This window comes from Mobula birostris, chromosome 9 (assembly GCF_030028105.1).
Source record: "Mobula birostris isolate sMobBir1 chromosome 9, sMobBir1.hap1, whole genome shotgun sequence".
Taxonomy (NCBI): domain Eukaryota; kingdom Metazoa; phylum Chordata; class Chondrichthyes; order Myliobatiformes; family Myliobatidae; genus Mobula; species Mobula birostris.
The window spans coordinates 125,799,932-125,823,131 of record NC_092378.1 but is presented as its reverse complement, the minus strand read 5'-3'; the positions used below and the strand labels follow the sequence as shown (position 1 = coordinate 125,823,131).

General features: G+C 40.3%; 1 protein-coding gene across 1 annotated transcript in view; it reads left to right on the top strand.

Moving 5' to 3' along the window:
- The window catches only part of rgs11 (regulator of G protein signaling 11), a 172,504-nt gene that overhangs the window by 112,125 nt on the left and 37,179 nt on the right, over nt 1–23,200 (top strand). The window contains exons 14-17 of the mRNA XM_072267311.1: nt 2,579–2,666; nt 12,471–12,609; nt 19,816–19,898; nt 21,824–21,938. Coding sequence (XP_072123412.1) covers nt 2,579–2,666; nt 12,471–12,609; nt 19,816–19,898; nt 21,824–21,938 — 425 coding nt within the window. The remainder of the gene's footprint in view (nt 1–2,578; nt 2,667–12,470; nt 12,610–19,815; nt 19,899–21,823; nt 21,939–23,200) is intronic.

The window sequence follows — 23,200 nt, the reverse complement described above, 5'->3', positions numbered from 1 at the left end:
AGATGAATCAGGACCAAGGAGAGAAAAATAAGCTGGAAATGAGAGGTGCAGAACACAAAAGTTGTTGAGAACTTCCTATGTGTGTAAGACCAGCCACTTCTGATATGTCATGCACCTTTAACATCAACTCAAATATTTTCCCTTGTATCCTGTTTTGGTATCCCAAATCTTGTCTATTTCAAATTTCGAGCAAAACATTTTGCATTTGTTTAATGGTAGGAGTACGTGGATAGCACATAAGTCAGGAAGGTGCTTAGTAGCACCAAGTGTCAGGAAATTTGTGATTAAAACAACTGTGGCCCAAGATTCACATACAAGTCTGAACCACCGTAAAGCCATTTGCTTTTCTGTTTCCTTGCTCACTGATTTATTCTGTTTGATTTCTGGTTGCACTTTGGCTCTTATTCTGTATATGATGTAACTGGTCTCAGTAAAACACTTCTACAGATAGAAACAGGCCCTTCAACCCAACTCATCGATGCTCAGCCAGATGCATCTCTAAGATAGTCTCATTCCCTTGCATTTAGCCCAAATCCCTTTAAACCTTCCCAATCTATGTGCCCATTCAAATGGCTACAATTGTACCTGCATTCATCACTTTCTCTGAGAACTCATTTCGTACACCCATCATCCTCTGTGGAAAAACTTGTCTCATAGAACCATTTCAATCTTTTTCCTCTTACCTAAGCTTCCCTAGCCTGGGAAAAGGACCATGACTATCATACCTCATCCATGCCCTTCATAATTTATATACCATTATAAAATCAACCCTGAGCTGCCTCCACTCCGAGAAAGACCATCCCAATCTAACCAATATCTTCTTACAACTCAAGCCCCCAGTTCAGGCAATATCCTGTGAATCTTTTCTACACCATCTGTAATGTATTGACATTCCTCTTAGAGTATAGCAACCAGAATTGTATGCAACCTTGTGTTCTAACCAGGATTTTGTCCAACTATAACATGACATCCCAACTCTTGTATTCAGCACAACAGCTAACGACAACAAGCTTGTTATATGCCTTCACAATCTTGTCTGTGTCACCACTTTCAGGAAATAATGTACTTATAGTTCTGAGTCTCTCTGTTCAACAACAATGCTCAGGGCCCAGCTATTTGTGGTGTGTCCTGGCCTGGTTTAAAATCCCAAATTACAACACTTTGCACTTGTCCAATCTGTTTTTCTGTCCCAGTTAATCAATATCCCACTGTACCCTTAAACAACCTTCTTTGTACACCATACCACCAGTTTACGAAATTATGCCACCTATATTCTCCATTCTCCTCAGTTTTGGAGCATCACAGAGAATCTGGCCTTTGAAGCCAATCCAATGACACGTGACGCAAAAAGAGCTGGAGGGGCTGAGCAGGTAAGGCAGCATCTAAGGAAATGAAAGGTCTCAGCCCAAAACATCAACTCTTAATTCCTCTCCTTAAATGCTGCCTGGCCTGTTGAGTTCCTCCAGCATTCTGTGTGTGTTACTCTGGATTTCCAGCACCTACAGAATCTCTTGTGTTTATAATCTAATATCACTGTACTTCATCTTTAATTTCTTCCTTGCCAGTTTAACTTGTTTGAATTTCGTGCCAACTGAAAATTCAAATGCCATCTCAGCTTTTCTGAATCCTGGTAGATTAATTCAAAATCATTACATTAACGACTGTTAAATTATCACCATTTTTGTCATAATTACCATCGCTTTTTAAAGTCACTTGTTGCCAAACTTTCATACCCAAATTTGTAAAAAAAATTCAACCTTTTTAAACAATGTGGGATTTTCACATTTGATATTATTTTTGTAATTAATAATAAACAGCATATGTATGTAGCTTTTCCTTAATTTAATCCATAAAATCTCTCTTAGGATAAATGACCTCAGTCTTTCATACTTCAACTAAAATAGAAAAGTAAATAATATTGTTTGACTTGATGCATTTTCATCATTGGCGTTCTTAATTTCAAAGGCATTCTGATAAAATGTTTTTATAATCGTTTTTGAACTAGATATGAATTACAGTGGAATATACCTGGCTGGTGGCATAGTGGCATCAGCATCGGACTTCGGGACGAAAGGTCCCGAGTTCAAATCCAGCCAGCTCCCCTGCATGCTTTCCATCCGTGCTGGGTTACGAGCTGGTGATCTCTTTGGAAACTCACCCGGCAGAAGGCAATGGCAAACCACTGCTGTAACTTGCCTCGTACGCGGTTTCCCACTACGTCAGAGAGGTGTGGAGGGAAATCGTCCGCTAACCGGAGAAACTCCGGATGCGATTTACCTTTCCTTTCCACACCATATTATATTTACTGTAGGAGTAATTGAGAGAATCTAAGACTGTACAATAAAACATAGGAGACTTCAAATACTGTAATCTGGAATAAAAAGCAAACTGCTGGAGGAACCCAGTGGGTTTTGATGCAAGGTCTGAACCCAAAATATCTCCTATCCCTTTGCTTCCACAGATGCTGCTCAGGCTTCTGAGTTCCTCCAGCAACTTATTTTTAGCTATAACATGGAAATGTGGAACTCTGAATTCAAATGTTTGTATCTGAAATAATTTTCTGCTTTTCAAACTGTAGCTGAGAACCTTAGTTTCTGGGAGGCATGTGAAGATGTACAGTATGGAGAACAATCAAAAGTTGAAGAAAAAGTAGAGACCATTTTCGAGTAAGTTTATTGCTTTTTAAATGAATACTACAAAAATTATTGATTTTTATAAATAGGTTCTGTAATAGTAACAAAATAATTGACGAATAGAGTCTGATTTTCAAACATCAGAACTTTCCTCAGTGCTATTCTGTTATACAAAGCTTGACAGAAGATTAAGGAAAGTGGGCAGAAAGATTATAGTTCAGTACAAACAATGCTTAGCATCATATACCTTGCCTCATCTTGAATATCATAGCAAATTTTAAGGCAGCATTAAAAGTAACAGCATGCTATAACAGGAGTTTGTTAGCTGTGTGGAAACACTGACAACTTAGTACAAGGGCTGGTGCACAGAAGCCCAAAACCCAGAAGAGAGAATGCCCTATTCTCAGGTTGAAGACTTCTGGGTTGAAAGAGGGATACTTAATTACAGCTATTGCAATCTGCTCCAAGTGTGTTTTTAATTGCGCATAAAAGAAGTAACTATTGAAGTTTTCCTCTTGGGCAACCTACTATGCTTTATTCAGTACAAAGGTAATTTCCATTGGAGATGAGCAGAGATCGGCAACTGGCAGAATAATACTGTTTAAAGCAAAGTGATAGAGCCCTCTTAGAGTGGAGCATAAATGCTAACTGGCTCCCATTCACACAAGAGGAAAATAAAATTTGATGTTAATTCTGTGATGTGAATTGTGTGATCAAAATAGCTACTTCAGGGGCAAAAAACTTGATCCCAATTTTTGTAGTTCTGGTTAGGAAATACTTGAATTTTGGTACAATGTGTTAAATTCTAGACTTTATGCCTGTTTTGTAATTCTTGAGAGTGTTGAATTGGAATAAACATTTGTAAAGGCCCATTTATAATTTGTTACTTGACCATGACTGTTTTCTAACACTCCAACCACAGGGCTCCCAAATGTCCATTAGCTGCCAAACTAGTATTAAAGGAAGATCCCTGAGAAAGGGAAACTGCTGCCCGTGAAGAGAATTGTTCAACCAAATGTTTATTGCTTTGTCTAAATAAAAGGCAGTAGATGACTTTGAAGTGCGCACACCACCAGAGGCAGGCTTGTCAATGTGACACTCAAACTGATAAAGGACAAATTAAAATTTAGCTGGGCCTAAAATTAAATTCTGAACCCCTAAGGAAAATAAATTGGTGCCTTTGCAGTTCAAATCTTACAGAGGTATGTGGAAACTAGTATCATAGTTATTAAGTTTGTAGGAAGCAGGTAGGTAACAACTGATGTGCAAAAGGAATTGGTGTTGTGGGATATTAGATATGACAAAGTAGTGGCAGTTTGCCACAAGTTGTTTACTTCATTGTGTAATGACCAGAGATATTAATGGAATAATAATGATGTGTTCTTGGCATTCATCATTATTAATCTTAAAAACTCCAGCATTTAAAGAATGGATTACCATGACTTCCTGATATCCACTAATTTTTGGATGATTTGAAAACTGACATTAATTGTACTATTGTATAGTGAAATAAATTACATGTCAGGCAATTGCTGAATTAATGTGGGAAGACTCCCCATAAAGTAATTCATATCTTTAGAATCTTTGAATTATAGTCCCGATATCCAACTAAATGTTGGATGCCTGCAGAGAGGAATAAAGAGTTAATGTTTCAGACTAAGAATTAGAGTTTCAGCCCAAAATGTTATCTCATTATTCCTCCCCATGGATGCTGCCTGAACTGCTGAGTGCCTCCAGCATTTTTTTGTGTGTGTTGCTTGATATTTCCAGCATCTGCAGAATCTCTTGTGTTTTATGAAGCTGGTGAGCAATTACTTTTGCTTCATAAGCATATCTTGTCAGACACAGAAGGTAGGGGAATGTACTTGTAATTGGGGATAGTATAGTCAGCGGAATAGATGCAATTCCACATCGCAAGGACCATGAGTCATGGAGGCTGTGTTGTCTGCCTGGTGCCTGGGTTTGGGACATCTCATCTGGCCTGCAGAGGAATTTAGGCAGGACGGGAAGGAGTCAGTTGCGGGTATAGGGAACTGTCAAGACTGCAGAATAGTCTATATGGGTACCATTGACATATGAAGAACACGTAAAGATGTTCTGCTGAGGGAATTTGAGCAGCTAGACACTAAATTAAAATACAGAATCAAACAGCTAATAATCACCCAAGCACGTGCAAATTGGCACAAGGTTAGTAAGGTCAGAGAGTTAATTGTGTAGCTCGAAGAGTGGTGTGGGAGAAGTCAGTTTGAATTCATGATACAATGGCACCAGTATTGGGAAAGGAGCGAGCTGCTCCGATGGGATGGGCTCCACAGTGAGACCAGGGTTCCGATGAATCACAGAACCAGGACTGTGAATAAGGCTTTAAACGAGATAAGAGGGAAAAGTTTCAACAGCTTGGGAAAGTATGGATAAAGCAAAAGGGAAAGAGAGTTCAGGGGAGATTACTGAAGTATCCAGAATAAAGGATAAGACAAAGTTGAGAAATTTTGAAGAATTTAACTTCAGACAACATCGAGACAAAATTAAGAAGAGGTGTGTTGAATACATGATTGCACACAATATATGAAATAAGGTAGCTGAGCTGAGTGGAGTAAAAGTTTAGTGGGTGTGATATTGTACGCATCACCGTTGTGCTTGAAAAAAATCACAGCTGGGAACAAAACATTGAGATACACATCCTTTCAAAAAGACAGGCAGCTGAGCGGGGAGTGGGATAGGGAATGGCACTGTTGGTAAAATTGAAATCATATCCTTAGAAAGAAATTATACAGGATCAGAAGATGTATAATTGTTGTGGGTAGAGTTAAAAAATTACAAGGGTAAAAAGGCCCTGATGGAGTTGTATATAAGACTCTGAATCGTAGCTAGGATGTGGGATACAAATTACAGTGGGAGATAGAAAAGGCATGTAAAAATGGCAATGTTACAATGGTCATTGGGGTGGGGGGGGGGGAGGTGGTCAATATTGATAAATTGGGAAAATCAGGTTGGTGTTGATCTCCAGGAGAAACTTGTGAAATGCCTGAGAAGCGGCTTTTTAGAACAGCTTGTAGTCGAGCCCACAAGGGAAACGGCAGTTCTAGATTTAGTGTATGTAATGAACCAGATTTGATAAGGGAGCTCAAAATAAAGGAACCCTTAGGAGGCAGCGATCATAGTACGATGGGATTCACCCTGCAGTTTAAGAGGGAGAGATTAATATTGGATGTATAGGTAACTACAGGGGCATGAGCAAGCTCATATTCACATTTTGCTCGGTCAACACTGGTTTGCCACAGAGGTATGTTCTCTCCCTTTTCTCTCTATACACCAACAACTGCACCTCCAGTGATCCATCAGTTAAACTGAAAATCTGGGGATGACACCAGTATCGTAGAACTAATCACCAGAGGTGACAAATTGAAAAACCACAAACTGATATCATGGTGCAATCGTAACTTGGATCGTAATTCCCTCAAAACTGTGGTGATGCATATCAACTTCATAGAAACATTGAAAACCTACAGCAAAATACAGGCCCTTCGGCCCACAAAGCTGTGCCGAACATGTCCTTACCTTTGAAATTACCTAGGATTACCCATAACCCTCCATTTTTCTAAGCTCCATGCACCTGTCCAGGAGTTTCTTAAAACACCCTATTGTATCTGTCTCCACCACCATCGCCAGAAGTCCATTCCATGCACTCATCACACTCTGCGTAAAGAAAACTTAACCCTGACATCTCCTCTGTACCTACTTCCAAGCACCTTGAAACTGTGCCCTCTCGTGCCAGACTCTTCAGCCCTGGGGAAAAGCCTCTGACTATCCACACAATCAATGCCTCTCAACATCTTATACACCTCTATTAGGTCACCTCTCATCCTCTGTTGCTCCAAGGAAAAATGGCCGAGTTCACTCAACCTACTCCAATAAGACATGCTCCCCAATCCAGGCAACATCCTTGTAAATCTCCCCTGCACCCTTTCTATGGTTTCCACATCCTTCCTATAGTGAGGTGACCAGAACTGAGCACAGTACTCCAAGTGGGGTCTGACCAGGGTCCTATATATCTGCAACATTACCTCTTGGCTCCTAAACTCAATCCAATGAATGATGAAGGCCAATGCACTGTGTGCTTCCTCAACCACAGATTCAACATACGCAGCAGCTTTGAGTGTCCTATGGACTCGGACCGCAAGATCCCTCTGATCCTCCACACTGCCCAAAGTCTTACCATTAATACTATATTGTGCCATCATATCTGATCTACCAAACAGAACTACATCACACTTATCTGGGTTGAACTCCATCTGCCACTTCTCAGTCCAGTTTTGCAACCTATCAATGTCCCACTGTAACCTTTGACAGCCATCCAAACTATCCACAACACCCCCAGCCTTTGTGTCATCAGCAAGTTTACTAACCCATCCCTCCACTTCCTCATCCAGGTCATTTATAAAAATCACGAAGAGTAGGGTTCCCAGAACAGATCCCTGAGGCACACCACTGGTGACAGACCTCCATGCAGAATATGACCCGTCTACAACCACTCTCTGCTTTCTGTGGGAAAGCCAGTTCTGGATCCACAAAGCAAAGTCCCCTTGGATCCCATGCCTCCTTACTTTCTCAATAAGCCATTCCTGGGGTACCTTGTCAAATACTTTGCTGAAATCCATTTATACTACATCTACTGCTCTTCCTTCATCAATGTGTTTAGTTACATCCTCAAAAAAATTCAAACAGGCTCATAAGGCATGACCTGCCTCTGACAAAGCCATTCTGACTATTCCTAATCATATTATGCCTCTCCAGAAGTTCATAAATCCTACCTCTCAGGATCTTCTCCATCAACTTACCAACCTCTGAAGTAAGACTCACTGGTCCATAATTTCCTGGGCTATCTCTACTCCCTTTCTTGAATAAAGGAATGACATCCGGAACCTCTCCCGTCCCCATTGGTGATGCAAAGATCATCACCAGAGGCTCAGCAATCTCCTCCCTTGCCTCCCACAGTAGCCCGGAGTACATCTCGTCCGGTCTCGGTGACTTATCCAACTTGATGCTTTCCAAAAGCTCCAGTACATCCTCTTTCTTAATATCTATATGATCAAGCTTTTCAGTCCGCTGTAAGTCATCCCTACAATCGCCAAGATCCTTTCCCGTAGTGAATACTGAAGCAAAGTACTCATTAAGTACCTGTGCTATCTCCTCCGGTTCCATACACACTTTTCCACTGTCATACTTGATTGGTTCTATTCTCTCACATCTTATCCTCTTGCTCTTCACATACTTGTAGAATGCCTTGGGGTTTTCCTTAATCCTGTCCGCCAAGGCCTTCTGATAGCCCCTTCTAGCTCTCCTAATTTCTTTCTTAAGCTCCTTCCTGCAAGCCTTATAATCTTCTAGATTTCTATCATTACCTAGTTTTTTTGAATCTTTCGTAAGCTCTTCTTTTCTTCTTGACTAGATTTACAACACCCTTTGTACACCACGGTTCCTGTACCCTACCATCCTTTCCCTGTTTCATTGGAAGGTACCTATGCAGGACTCCATGCAAGTATCCCCTGAACATTTGCCACATTTCTTCTGTACATATCCCTGAGAATATCTGTTCCCAATTTAGGCTTCCAAGTTCCTGCCTGATGGCCTCATATTTCTCCTTAACTCCAATTAAACGCTTTCCTAACTTGTCTGTTCCTATCCCTCTCCAATGATTTGGTAAAGGAGATAGAATTGTGATCGCTATCTCCAAAATGCTCTCTCACTGAGAGACCTGACACCTGACCAGGTTCATTTCCCGATACCAGATCAAGTACAGTGTCTCCTCTTGTAGGCTTATCTACATATTGTGTCAAGAAACCTTTCTGAACACACCTAACAAACTCCACCCCTTCTAAACCACTCATTCCAGGGAGATGCCAGTCGATATTTGGGAAATTAAAATCTCCCACCACGACAACCCTGTTATTATTACACCTTTCCAGAATCTGTCTCCCTCTCTGCTCCTCGATGTCCCTGATACTATTGGGTGGTCTATAAAAAACACCCAGTAGAGTTATTGACCCCCTTCCTGTTCCTAACTTCCACCCACAGAGACTCTGCAGACAATCCCTCCATGACTTCCTCCTTTTCTACAGCCAGGACAACAGTGTCACGCCCCCAACTCTTTTGTCTCCCTCCCTGTCTTTTCTGAAACATCTAAAGCCTGGCACTTGAAGTAGCCATTCCTGTCCTTGCACCGTCCAAGTCTCTGTAACAGCCACAACATCATAGCCCTGATGTACTGATCCATGCTCTAAGCTCATCCGCTTTGTTCATAATACTCCTTGCATTAAAATAGACACATCTCAAACCATCGGTCTGAGCGTGCCCCTCCTCTATCACCTGCCTATCCTCCCTCTCACACTGTCTCCAAGCTTTCTCTATTTTTGAGCCAACCGCCTCTTCTCCCATCTCTTCAGTTCGGTTCCCAACCCCCAGCAATCCTACTTTAAACTCTCCCCAATAGCCTTAGCAAACCTCCCCGCCAGGATATTGGTCCCCCTGGGATTCAAGTGCAACCCGTCCTTTTTGTACAGGTCATTCCTGCCCCAGATGAGGTCCCAATGATCCAGAAATCTGAGTCCCTGCCCCCTGCTCCAGTCTCTCAGCCACGCATTTATCCTCCTCCTCACTCTATTCCGATACTCACTGTCATGTGACACTGGCAGTAATCCCGAGATTACTACCTTTGTGATCCTGCTTCTCAACTTCTTTCTTAACTCCATGTAGTCTGCCTTCAGGACCTCTTCCCTTTTCCTGCCTATATCATTGGTACCAATATGTACCACAACCTCAGGCTGTTCTCCTTCCCACGTCAGGATATCGTGGACGCGATCAGAAACACCCTGGACCCTGGCACCTGGGAGGCAAAAAAAATCTGTGTTTCTTTCCTGCATCCACAGAATCGCCTGTCTGACCCCCTAACTATAGAGTCCCCTGTCACTGCTGCCATCCTCTTCCTTTCCCTACCCTTCTGAGCCACAGGGCCAGAATCTGTGCCAGAGGCGCGGCCACTGTTGCTTCCCCCAGGAGAAATGTGTCTCCTTTCCACCCACTCACCATTAACAGCTCTACAGTTAGCATGGTTTCAACATTCAGTTCTGGACATCATTATTTTGCAGGACCTCATGCGGGAGAACAATATCTCCTCCACTGACAAAAAGCCTCTACAGAGGATGTATCTCTTGCAGTATTAACTAAAATTCCATCATCTCCAGCACGTACTGGTGCAATTCTACACTGCCATCATAGGGAGCATCCTCACATCAGCCATTACTATCTTTGGTGCGGCGTCCTCTCGCTCTATACAAATTTAGAGGGGACTGTCAAGACAGCAGAAGAGGTTGTTGGCTAAAGCGGCGAGCAGGAAGAATCATTGACACCAGAGATTCTGCAGATGCTGGAAATCCAGTGTAACACACAAAATTCTAGAGGAACTCAGCAGGTCAGACAGCATCTATAAAGGGAAATAAGTGGTTGCCGCGCTAACGTAGTGGTTAGCACAACACTGTTACAGCTCAGGGTGTTCTGGAACTCAGAGTTCCATTCTGGCACCATCTGCAAGGAGTTTGTAAGTTCCCGGTAGGTTTCCTAAAGATACTCAGATTTCCTCACATAGTCCAAAGTTGTACTGGTTAGCAGGTTAATTGGTCATAGTTGTAGCCCCCCGGCAACCCTCAGGGTCGCTCAGCTCATTGTCGTCTAGGGAAACAGTCCTCGGCCCCGCCAAACTGGGTAATTAGTTTGTGTGGATGCTGTGTGATGTACCCCACCCCGCCCAAATAACAGACAATACACCAGATACAATTAAATGATTTACAGTTTATAGATATTACTGGAACTATATAATTAATAGAGAATAAAATATAAAAGGAAAATAAAAGGCGCCACACTTATCAAAGTTCAATCACTTCGTGCACAAACAGTTGGAGCTCGAGACCCTTCTCCTTCACCCTGCGACCCCTCAGACCAGCTCGACCAGCCGCCTGGGACCAACAGCAGTGGTCAACCAGAAAGTCCACGCAAGTCCGTCTCCGTCTCCTCGCCGAACACCCTCCTCGGGGTCAGACCCCGTTAGCGGACATCACCGCACCTGGTTCATCCTCTGTCTCTCTCTCCCGCCTTCTGCCCCAAAACCCCGCGCATACAGTATCTTACAGATACACCAAAAACATAACAACTATCGCAATTGGTTCATAACATCTTCTTATCAGTAACGTGATTCAACAAACTGCTAGCAGGAAGGACTTTCTCAGCATTTAACATAACAAAGAAGCATTCCTAAGTATAACATAACAAAGAAGCCATTTTAATTAGCCTACACAGTAACATAAAGGACGAAACGCCCTTACATAGTAAAATGTCTTGTGATTAGGTTAGGGTTAAATAGGTAGGCTGCTGGTGGTGCAGGGCATTTGGCCGAATGTGCCGTTCCATATTGTATCTCCAAAAAAAATAAATAGTTGACGTTTCAGCCTGAGACCCTTCATCAGGACTGGAAAGAAAGGGGAACAAGCCAGAATATGAATGGGGGAGGAGGGAAGGAAAGGAGTTACAAGGTGGAAGGTGACAGGTGAAGCCAGATGAGGGGGAGCTAGGTGGCTCGGGGGGATGAAGTGAGAAGCTGGGAGGTGATAGGTGGAAAAAGTAGAAGGGCTGAAGGAGGGATCTGATAGGAGAGGAGAGTGGACCATGGGTGAAAGGGAAAGAGGAGGGACATGAGGGTGTGATGGGCAAGTGAGAAGAAGGGGTAAGAGGGGATCTAGAATGGGGAATGGAAAAGGAAAGAGGGGAGGAGGGCTAAAATGCCAGAAGTTGGAGAAATCTATGTTCGTGCTGTCAATTTCTACCCAAAATCTGCAATGAATGTTGCAGAAATAATTGAACGACATCATTCCTCCAGATCACCTTCCTACTCGGCAAAAGATGATAGCATTCCAGTGCAATCAAACATAACCAGAGGTTCAGCTAAATTAGAAAGAAGCCCATGACCGGTCACATTGTGGAGTAGCTCTTCGACATTCGAACGCGTTATGATCAATTTTATTCCGGATAAAAGTTACCTATTAAATAGGAAAATTATTTTAGGGATCATAAGGCCTAATAAGACTACCTGGTATATTATATCAGATGTACTGTAGCTGCATCATCTTTGTTAGGGAGCTTCATCTTTTTCATTTGACTGATCCATTTTGAAGCTGGTTGACCAGGGTTATGCTTGTAAAGTGAGGCAGTGTTTCTGCATGCTCCTGTCTAATTTGTGTGGAGGGAGAATATTGTTAAATGGTGCATAGTTTGATCAGGATTGCTGTTTACATTCTGCCCGATACACCAGTTATGTATTAATCGACCCAAGCAACACAACCTGTTCAGATCCAGTGTGGTAAAGGTGCAGTATGGCAAACGCTATTAACACATTCTCCGGAGATAATGTCCAGGTATGAGCATACTGCTATACAATGACTTTGTCAGTAGAATATCTCAATTGCACAAAGAAACAGGGGCATCATTATAAAAACGTAACATTTTGTTGACTCGTAACGACTGATTTTATAGAACATGGTTAGCTTAGCACTGTCAGTCTTGGTGCTAACCAACAAGCTGGCAAGCTGTGAGCTGCAGCACAAAGGTTCAACACTTTTCCTGCCCTTTATGTGCTCCGCGATAAAGCAGTGAGGTCTATTGGCGAGGAGGTTTACTTCGGCAATCGTGATGCAAGTAGGTGCATTTTCTTAAAATGTAAATTAGCTCCGAACTTTTGGAATATTGATCTTCTGGTTGCCTGAATCATTGAATCAAGATTTTCATTTGCAGACAGTTTCTTGCAGCAGGTGCCAGTAAATGGGTGAATATTGACAGTAAAACAATGGAAAAAACACTTGATGGATTACAAATGCCTCATCGTTATATCTTTGAAGATGCGCAGATGCATATTTATATGCTAATGAAAAAGGTGAGTGGTCAGTGATCATAAATAATAAAATCAGGACTGAAGCTAGAACTCAACATTCTCACATTTAATAAATCTATTTATTATATGATGCTGTCCCACTTAAAGCATTCATGATACACCTGAAACAGATGTGTTGTGAATATTAAGGGATGATACATAAGCAAGTAGAAGCAAGGGTTGTGGGTAGTGACCTTACATTAAGCTGAACAGTAACAGACTTGAGACAATGTAGAAGGACAACATTATACTTCGGATTAGTAATTGTCATGTAATTTCTTCCTTAAATTAAAAAAGGTACTTCTTAAAAATTTTTTGCACAGAAAGAACAATAGTTGGTCTTGGAGCTATAGGGCTATGCAGCCCGCACAGAAATGGGCCCATCTAGTCTGTGCTGAAATGTTAATCTGCCTAGTCCCATCGACCTGCACCCAGCCCATAGTCCTCCCTCCGAACCCTTTCATCCATGTACCTATCCAAATTTTTCTCAAATGTTGAAATCGAACCCACATCCACCACTTCTGCTGGCAGCTTGTTCAATACTCTCACCACTCTCTGATTGAAGAAGTTTCCCCTTAAACATTTCACCCTTGACCCTTAACCTCTAGTTCTAGTCTCACTCAACCTCAGTGGGGGGGAAACCTGCTTGCATTCACTATTTCTATACCCCTCAATTTTGTATGCCTCTATCAAAATCTCCCCTCATTCCCCAGTGCTCTAGGGAATAAAGTTCTAACCTATTCAAGTGTTCCCTATTATTCAGGGCGTCAAGTCTCTGCACTCTTTCAATCTCATTGACATCTTCCCTGCAGGTAGGTGACCAAAGGTGCACACAATGCTCCTAAATGGGCCTCACCAACGTCTTATACAACCTCAGCATAACATCCCAACTCCTGTACCCAATTCTTTGATTTATGAAGGCCACGTACCAAAAGCTTTCATTATGGTCCTATCTGCCTGTGATGCCACTGTCAAGGAATCATGGATCTATATTCCTCGATCTCTCTGTTCTACTGCATTCCTCAGTGCCCTGCTTCTCGCTGTGTAAGATCTATCCTGACGTGTATCCCACAGTGCAACATTCCATACTTGTCTGCATTAAATTCCAGCTAATATTTTTCAGCACATTTTTCCCATTAGTCCAGATCCCACTGCAAGCTTTGAAAGTCTTCCTCGCTATCCACTACATCCCCGATCTTAGAGTCAGCTGCAGCTTTGCTGTTCCAGATTACCACATTATCATCCGGATAACTGATATAGATGACAAACGACAGTGGACCCAACACTGATCCCTGGAGCACACCGCTTTTCACAGGCATCCAGTCGGCAAGCCAACAATTTACTACCGCTCTCTGACTCCTGTGAAGCCAATGTCTAATCCATTTTACTGCCTCACCTTGAATGCCAAGCAACTGAACCTTCTGAACCAACCTCCCATGTGGGACCTTGTCAGAGGCCGTGGGAAAGTCCATGTAGACAACACGCAGTCTTTTGATTTAGATTAGTTTATTGTCCTATACACCAGGGTAAAATGAGATTCCTTGCTCACAGAGTAGAGTTTTCATTTATAATAACAAGCAAAACAACAAGTGCAAAACAGTAATTTTTTTATAAGCAGAATTAAATTTACAAATGACTACACACCAGTAACTAAATTTTGTGCAAAATCTGATATTTTACCTGCTTTCTGATTTTTGCCAGTAAAACATTTGTGTTTTTTTTTCTTTTGAACAATCATAGGCACAGATTTGAAATAGAAAACAGGAAAAAGTTTTACCCTAGAAAGGGGCACGAGACAGGGTTGTGCATGGTCACCGCTACTCTTCACATTATTTCTGGACCCGTTAGCTCAATAGATCAGGCAAAATGAAGATATCAGGAGAATTACTATTAAAGGGACAGCATAAATTGGCCTGTTACGTGGATGACATTTTGATCTATCTAGGGCAACCAACAAACTCTTTACCTAAATTGATGCAATCCTTTGAACAATATGGCCAATTATCAGGATACAAGATCAACACAGATAAAACCCAGCTACTTTCATATAACGCAAACAACAGGAATTCTGCAGATGCTGGAAATTTAAGCAACACACATCAAAGTTGCTGGTGAACGCAGCAGGCCAGGCAGCATCTGTAGGAAGAGGTGCAGTCAACGTTTCAGGCCGAGACCCTTCGTCTGAAACGTCGACTGCACCTCTTCCTACAGATGCTGCCTGGCCTGCTGCGTTCACCAGCAACTTTGATGTGTGTTACTTTCATATAACTATAGCCCACCAAGAGAAATTGAAAGTAGATATCCTTGGGCATGGCAAACAGAGTCTGTCAAATATTTGGACATCATTATGCCAAAAGATTTGGCAAAATTATCAGAATGCAATTATCAGCCTATATATATATATATATATAAATTAAGGAAGCTATAACAAGATGGAACCTAATTCCTTTTCTTGGTCTCAGTTCAAGGATTGAATCTATTAAAGTGAATATACTGCCCAGACTACTATATCTCTTTCAGACCCTACCAATAGAGATTAACCAAAATCAATTCAATGAATGGAACAAGATGCTATCAAGATATATATGGCAAGGTAGAAGGCCCAGGGTTTGTCTCAAAACTTTTCAATTAGCCAAGGAAAAGGGGGGATGGGGCCTACCTTCTCTTAGAGATGATTAATTTGCAGCACCGTTGAGAGCTGTGATATGCTGGTGCAACCCATCATATGACGCTGAATGGAAAAACATTGAGGAGAGGATACATTCCATCCCCATACAGGCAATTTTGGCTGATAACAACCTACAAAGTTACATAAATACTATTGATAACCCGTGGGTGAAATGGACTCTTAAAATATGGAAAACTGTTATAAAAGAATATAAACTAGAGAAAGACGTTGCACTTCTTAAATGGTGTGCATATGACTCGGATTTTACGCTGAATAAACTGGATGCTACATTTAAGGACTGGACAGCTAAAGGAATAACAGCTATTTGCAATATAGTGAAAGAAGGAACACTGTTCAGTTTTGAAATGCTCAACGAGAAACACTTATTAGAAAAACAAGACTTTTACAGTTATTTACAGAAGCAACAGTATGTTAGTAGGACGTTTAAAAATGTAACCAAGGCAAGTACATGTCTGATAGAGCTATTTAGAAAAGCATATAATTCAGACAATGGCAGTAGAATCAAGCATGTATAAGGGTTTGTCAAATCTTAAAACACATTCGACTTCATACACTAAAACAAAATGGGAGAAGGAAGGAGGGATAATAATATCTGAGATAGACTGGACAGTAATATGGGGGTATCAATGGAAGTGTACCAGTTCACAGAAATGGAGGGAGTTCAGGTAGAAAAACTTGATAAGATATTTTATTACACCCTCTCAGAAATCCCATTATGATAGTAACCTCCCTGTTTGCTGGAGAAATTGTGGAAATCAAAATGCAAACCATTATCATATTTTCTGGGAATGCCCCGTTATCAAAGACTATTGGAGTGGGATACATAATGCCCTACAAGACATCTTTAAATGTGAAATACCCTTAGAGAGTAAGACCATATATTTTGGGTATATACCTCAAGAATGGTTGAAAAGAGATAAATATTTAATGAATATACTGCTGGTGGCTGGTAAAAAGACCCTTACCAGGAAATGGTTGTCACAGGAGAGCCCAACTTTAAATGTATGGATGGAAATTACAATGGACATTTACAAAATGGAGAAGATAACAGCATCTGTTAATCGTAAGTTGGAACAATTTGATTCATACTGGGAAAAATGGTTTAACTACATAACACCTCGTAGGCCTGATTTTATTCTCACAAGTGAATGAATATGTTGTAAAAAAAGTCACCCCCTACTCTGTACATAGTTTTCTTCTTTTGATTGTTCTTTCTTTCCTCTCCTTTCTGTAAGTGTATACCTTGGATAAATATTATGTGGAGATTTGTGACAAATATGATTATATGATATATATGTGCAGTATCTGAAATACATCTTTTGGAAATGTTTGTTTGATGATGAACTTTGGTAAAAAAAAATTACAAAAAAAAAAGAAAAAGAAAACAGGAAAATGCCAGGAACAGCATTTTCTGTAGAAAGAGAAGAGGTTAACATTTCAACACTTCACCACTTCACCAGAACTGGGAAACCAACAATAATGCTGAAATAAGAGATCTTAATTATTATTTATTATTTCTTGCCATCCTATAATTCCGCTACTGGTGTTGAAGCATTATCACAACATAAGGGTGTCCCATGGAAACACTAGAATTAAGCAATATTGGTGAATGTGTGCTGCACAGATGTTTGGGTGGTTCTATATATGCACCGCAATGGGGATTGCACTAGGTACTTCCCTGGCACTTACCTTAGTTAAAAGAAATACAAAGACTGCCAGGTGTGTCACATGGCAGCAAAGGGACCTGTCTGGACAGACTACAATGCCATTATTATCTATAACCTAAAGCACAAACAGATGGGACCAGCTAAGCACATTGAACACATCATCTCCTCTACCTGGTACTCTAGAGTTCGAAGTAAGTCTATTATCAAGGTATGTGTTACCCTGACGTTCGTTTTCTTTGCAGGCGTTCACAGTCGAACAAATAAATACAAAAGAATCATTGAAAGACTGCAAAGACTGCCAAAAAACAACGTGTAAAAGAAATCACACTGTGTAAATACAGAAAAAAAAATGAGTAAATAAATAATACTGAGAACATGAGCTTTAGAGTCCTTGAAAGTGAGTCCAGAGGTTGTGGATTCAGTTCAGTGTTGAAGTGCAAGTGTGAAGATTTCTGTAGTGTCACCCAAAGGGATGGGGTGTCTGGGATATAGTGCAACAACCTTGTGTCGGGATCTTCCTGTGATCACAATGTTGATACTTCCCATGTAACAGTTTAGGCCTTCATTCACAACATTGACAAAGTGGTCTTAATCGTTGAATTTCCAGCCAGTCTGGGACTCTCCAGAAGTGAATAATGCAGATGAAAGATGAAGTACTGCAGCCCTTAGACAGGAGGGACAGTACGGTATGAAGGTGACTCCTGGAGATCCAGGCTTTCCTTAGAGTTTTGTTCTTGTTGGGGTTTGTAGGTCTTGGCATCATGCAAACATATAGCTGGGAGATGGGTTGTGGGTTAAGGACAATGATTGCCAACAGAGCAAATGGAAGATATAGTTGCATTCCCACAATAATGGATTTTGTGGATATAGTAAGATCTAGCTATTGTACTTTTTTTAGATACATATTGTTACTTTTACATCTTGAAAGTGCTTTCTATATGTACGATTTTAGCCTCCTACTCCCAGATCACCAGGACATTGGTGTATACCCCGTAAATTTACATCAATGCCTAGAATGAAATGCGGAATCCAGAAAGCATGTAATTTATGAGTTAGACAATGAAAATAAGGGCATAGATTAAAAAGATTTATTTAATCAGATTGACTGATAGAGCAGGGGCCAGTTGCCAGAAATGCCCTTGTGAATGGTGTCCAAGAAACTTCCTTGAAATCCTTGGCAGCAGAACTTCAGTACTCCAGCCTTGGTTATAATTCTAGTGATTTGTTGTTATTTCTGTTCTGCATGAAACACACAGAACATATTGAATACATTTTGTCATGCGAATTACCCACCAACAGTAAAGATGGAAGTAGAGAAAATCTGACTGTCATATTAACAGAGACAAAAGGATTAATGAAACAGGGGTTCAAATGTAAAGTGTCACTGAAATAAAATGGAAAATGTGTTAGAAAGGAAGAGAAATATAGAAAAGATTGACATATTGTTGCATTCCTCCCTTTTCACTGGCTAGCTATGGTTTCAACTCTCCGGGTTGAAAATCATAATGTCTTAGTAAGCAGGTGGGGTTAAATTCTATTAGAAGTTCAGCCTCGATCAAATGGCAGCGCAGACTTCATGGGCCGAACTTTGTAATTCTGCTCCTCTGTTTTGCGATCTTTTAATTACATAAGCAATGCACCAAAATTATCCCAAGGCTTTAGTCATAAATTACCTATTTTTTTCCTTAATAATCATTAAAATATCACAATTCTTTCAAAAGTAACTGAGTTTTCTCAATATATGTAACTAAGTATCTAGGAGAAGATGGGAGAATGGTGTTGAGGGAAAATAAATCAGTTTTGTTTGATTAGTGAAGCAGACTCGATGGGCTGAACGGCCTAATTCTGCTGCTATGTCTTTTGGTCTTGTAAGTAATGCATAAGTAATACACCAGAGTTATCTCAAGACCTTAATCATGAATTATCTAGATTTTACCGTTTTCTTTTAAAAGTGGTTAAACTATCATAGTTCTTTCAAAAGTAACTTAGAATTTTCTCAAGACACATAACTAAACATCTTGACAGAATGTAAAGATAATAAAGGAATTGATGAGTATTGGTTGTTTGTTGTTTGCAGTTGGACAATATTTTCTCTCATAGCTGCAGAGTGGCTCCCCCTAATGTTACACGTTCCAGTGACTCTTATCCTGCTTTTCCAAAATATATTAACCATTTCCAATGTGAATATCAGCAGCAATAGATATGATGGCTTGGTATTACAGAACTTCAGTCAAGAATTCATACAGATTTATAGTGGTTAATTTTAAGTAATTTTTACAGGAATGTATGACTTCATTTATCCAACGATCTGAAGCTGATTTAGTTTAATCAAAGTCATCTGAGTGCACTATGAAAAGTGGTTTCATGCTGATAAACTTGCCACCAAATACCGAATGAATGACCAGTGACAATTTTTTTTGTAATATTTACTGAAAACTTGAGTTTTAGCTGAGGGGTGGGCAAGTTTGGCTGGCATTTGAATGTCAGTAACAAACCTGCACATATTCCTGTGCATGTTCAGGCACAAAATTCCACCTGGAAGTGTGCAAAGCCCACGACACAATCGAGTATTGTTAGCTGCCATAGGTCAAACCTAGAGTGCTCTTTGACTGCTAGTAAATGCAGCCTCAGTTACACTTGGGTCAGTCAAGGTCATCCTTGAAAGCCATTTCCTTTTAGTATAGTTAAGAGAATTTAGCAGTTATAATCTCCAAAATGGGGATAATCATCCATTAAAAATAAATTGAAAACAAAGATGTGTGTTTGGCACAGAGGATAAATGTGCAGTCACACAGTACTGGTTGAAGCTGCAAATTGTACCAATATGATTTCTTGTTGATATTGCTCCTGCAGGATTCTTATCCAAGATACCTAAAATCACAGATGTACAAGAGTTTACTAGAAACCTCCATTGTACCTCAGGAATCCAAGAAAAGGTGTGTTATGAACTACTTTAAGTGGCAAGTGTTTGGGTGAAAGGCTGACCTGTAAACAGGTACATGTGGTAACTATTTTTGGTTTGCTTCAGCTATTCATCAGAATAACTATCATTATTTTATTAAGTTTAAACTACTTTGCCAGAATCAAAATCAGTACCAGTACCAGACTATTTTAAATTAAGTGCATGCGTTTGAAAGTAAATGTCCAAGCCGAGCTTGTCCCACCTGCCTTCATTTGGCCTTTAGCCCCTAAACCTCTCCTCTCTACGTACGTACTTAAATGGCTTTTAAATGTTGTTAATGTAGCTGTCTCTTGCTTAAACCTATGTCATAGCTTTTACCAGCAGCCCCCCATGGGGAAAACAAGTATATGCTGTCATCTTGTTTATGCCCCTTATGTACCTCATCAGGTCACCCATCCAATATCCTATTTTTCAGGGAATAAAATCCTAGTCTGTGAAACCTCTAATTGTAACTCCGCCTCCCCATCTAGTCAACATCCTGGTAAATCTTTCTTTCTAATGTAGTTACTTCTTTCCTCAACAGAGTGACCAAAATTGTATACAAGTCTCCAAGTGCGGCCTCACTGATGTCTTGCATAACTGCAGCATAACTTCCTAACTCCTGCATTTAGTCCCCTGACTGAAGAAAATCAGGGTGCCAAACCCCTATTTCACAACCTATGACACCACTTTCAGCAAACAGTTGGTAGGACTAATCAAAATAGGACATACATGGTAAATGGTAGGGCATTGAAGAATGCAGTAGAACAGAGGGATCTAGGAATAATGGTGCCTAGTTCCCTGAAGGTGGAATCTCATGTGGATAGGGTGGTGAAGAAAGCTTTTGGTTTGCTGGCCTTCATAAATCAGAGCATTGAGTATAGGAGTTGGGATCTAATGTTGAAATTGTACAAGGCATTGGTGAGGCCAAATTTGGAGTATTGTGTACAGTTTTGGTCACCAAAGTATAGGAAAGATGTCAACAAAATAGAGAGAGTACAGAGAAGATTTACTAGAATGTTACCTGGGTTTCATCTTCTAAGTTACAGAGAAAGGTTGAACAAGTTAGGTCTTTATTCTTTGGAGTGTAGAAGGTTGAGGGGGGACTTGATGGAGGTATTTAAAATTATGTGGGGCATAGATAGAGTTGACGTGGATAGGCTTTTCCCATTGACAGTGGGGGAGATTCAAACAAGAGGACATGAGTTGAGAGTTAAAGGGCAAAAGTTTAGGGGTAACATGAGGGGGAACTTCTTTACTCAGAGAGTGGTAGCTGTGTGGAACGAGCTTCCAGCAGAAGTGGTTGAGGCAGGTTCAATGTTGTCATTTAAAGTAAAATTGGACAGCTATATGGACAGGAAAGGAATGGAGGGTTATGGGCTGAGTGCAGGTCGGTGGGACTAGTTGAGAGTGAGACTTTGGCACGGACTAGAAGGGCCGAGATGGCCTGTTTCCGTGCTGTAATTGTTATATGGTACCCTTGCAATCCTAGGTTCCTGTGTTCCACAACTCCTCCAAGGGCCCTAGCGTTATAAGTGCTACTCTAACTTGATCTCCCAAAGTATGATACCTCACATTTACCTGGATTGAAAGTCATTTGCCAATCCTCGGTCCACATTCCTAACTGCTCAAGAACACCCTCTCCCTTGTAATTTTTCAAACACTGTATATTTTCCATGGTAAAATCTTTCTCTCAGTTTCAGCTTTACAATTAAATCAGTAGAATTGAGAAAGATGGGATTGCATGTATTACTTTACTCTTAGTTTTAAAATTATAATGAATCCAGAATCTTCAGTGGCCTTTTTTCAATTATTGATATCCAGTAACAAAATTAAACAATATTTTCAATGTTTCGACTCGCAGTACAGTTTTTTTTTTCTAAATGAGAAAAGGTAATGTTTGTATCCGTGTTTGTCTAGTGTGTTTCCATTCACAAAGTGGCATCGGCAACCCAACCAAAACCCTTCACAAACTCCACGGCCTAAGCTGTCTGATGGAAAGGACAAGGCTGCAGCATCAGGAACAGTTTCTCAGGTTCAAAACTAATCACCGTACAGTATTCATTTTCCTTCAGCCAATCATGCATATTCATTTGCTAATGTTTTCCCATATATTCCACAGGATTATGTTTATACATTGAAATATTTTATTGTTGATCTTATTGCACAGTATTGGGCATTCAGGTTTTCTTTCAAGTAATTGTAAATTGTTGAAGACCAACTGGATAAAACACTTAAGATAGAAAATGCTGCATTCAGCAGTCAGGTAGATTCTGTGAGGGAAAAAAAACTGAACATTTCCTGGATTTGAAAATTGAACTGTTTCTCTTTACACAGATGATGCCTAGTCAGCTGAGCGTTTCCAGTATATTCTGTTTTTATTTTAAACTTCCAGCATTGGCGATCATTGATTTTCATAGAGACTTAAAATCATTTGCTGCTTTCAAAAAGTAATGGGTGAAATGTGTATTAAAATGGCCCTCAAACAGACTTTCATTTGACCTTTTGATAACAGCGCACTACCAGCAGATTATTTAAGCCTTTGTTAGTGTTCCAGGCCTCAGTTTGACCGGAAAGAAAAGTACAACATTGGCTTCCCCTTAATGGGCAGCACTGAAGGAGTGACACTTGTCATTTATTGCTGATACAGCTCATGCACTTTTCCATAAAACTTACTTCTTCAGTATTTTTAATTCAGTTAATCTATCCTAATTAATGAAATGTGACAGTGTAAATATATACAAAAATAAAGTGAAGAAGGATAGGATTATGATACAAGGCATAAAAAGCTTAGGACAAAATTATTAACTTCCAATTTTTAAAATAATGACAATAATTATACTCTTAACTAAAGGAAACTACAAACTTAGGTTTAATTTTCATTCCCAGAAAAACTGTTTGTCAGTAATTAAGATCCATCATACCTTTTATAGTAACTTTTTAATGTACTTTTTTATGGAAAGCTGATGGATATGTACAGTAAGGTTTGGATCTTACTTGCATTTCAATGCTGACTGTATTGATGAAATCCTGATCCAAAAGCAGAGAAATAGCATGTTTTGTTATTTCCATATTTAACTGTGCATGTGTGGATTCTGAACTCTGCTTTCAAATTTACTTAAATACTAATATCAAATTATTCTAAGTGTAAAATCAAGACCAATAAGATCTCCAGGAGGATGCATCATGTGTTGCTGAAGTGAGAAGAATCAGTTCAGTCTTTTTTTCATCTCCACTGTTGAGAAAAGCACTCTGCGTGGCCAGACAACTAGTGATGAGCATGTCAATCAATCAGAA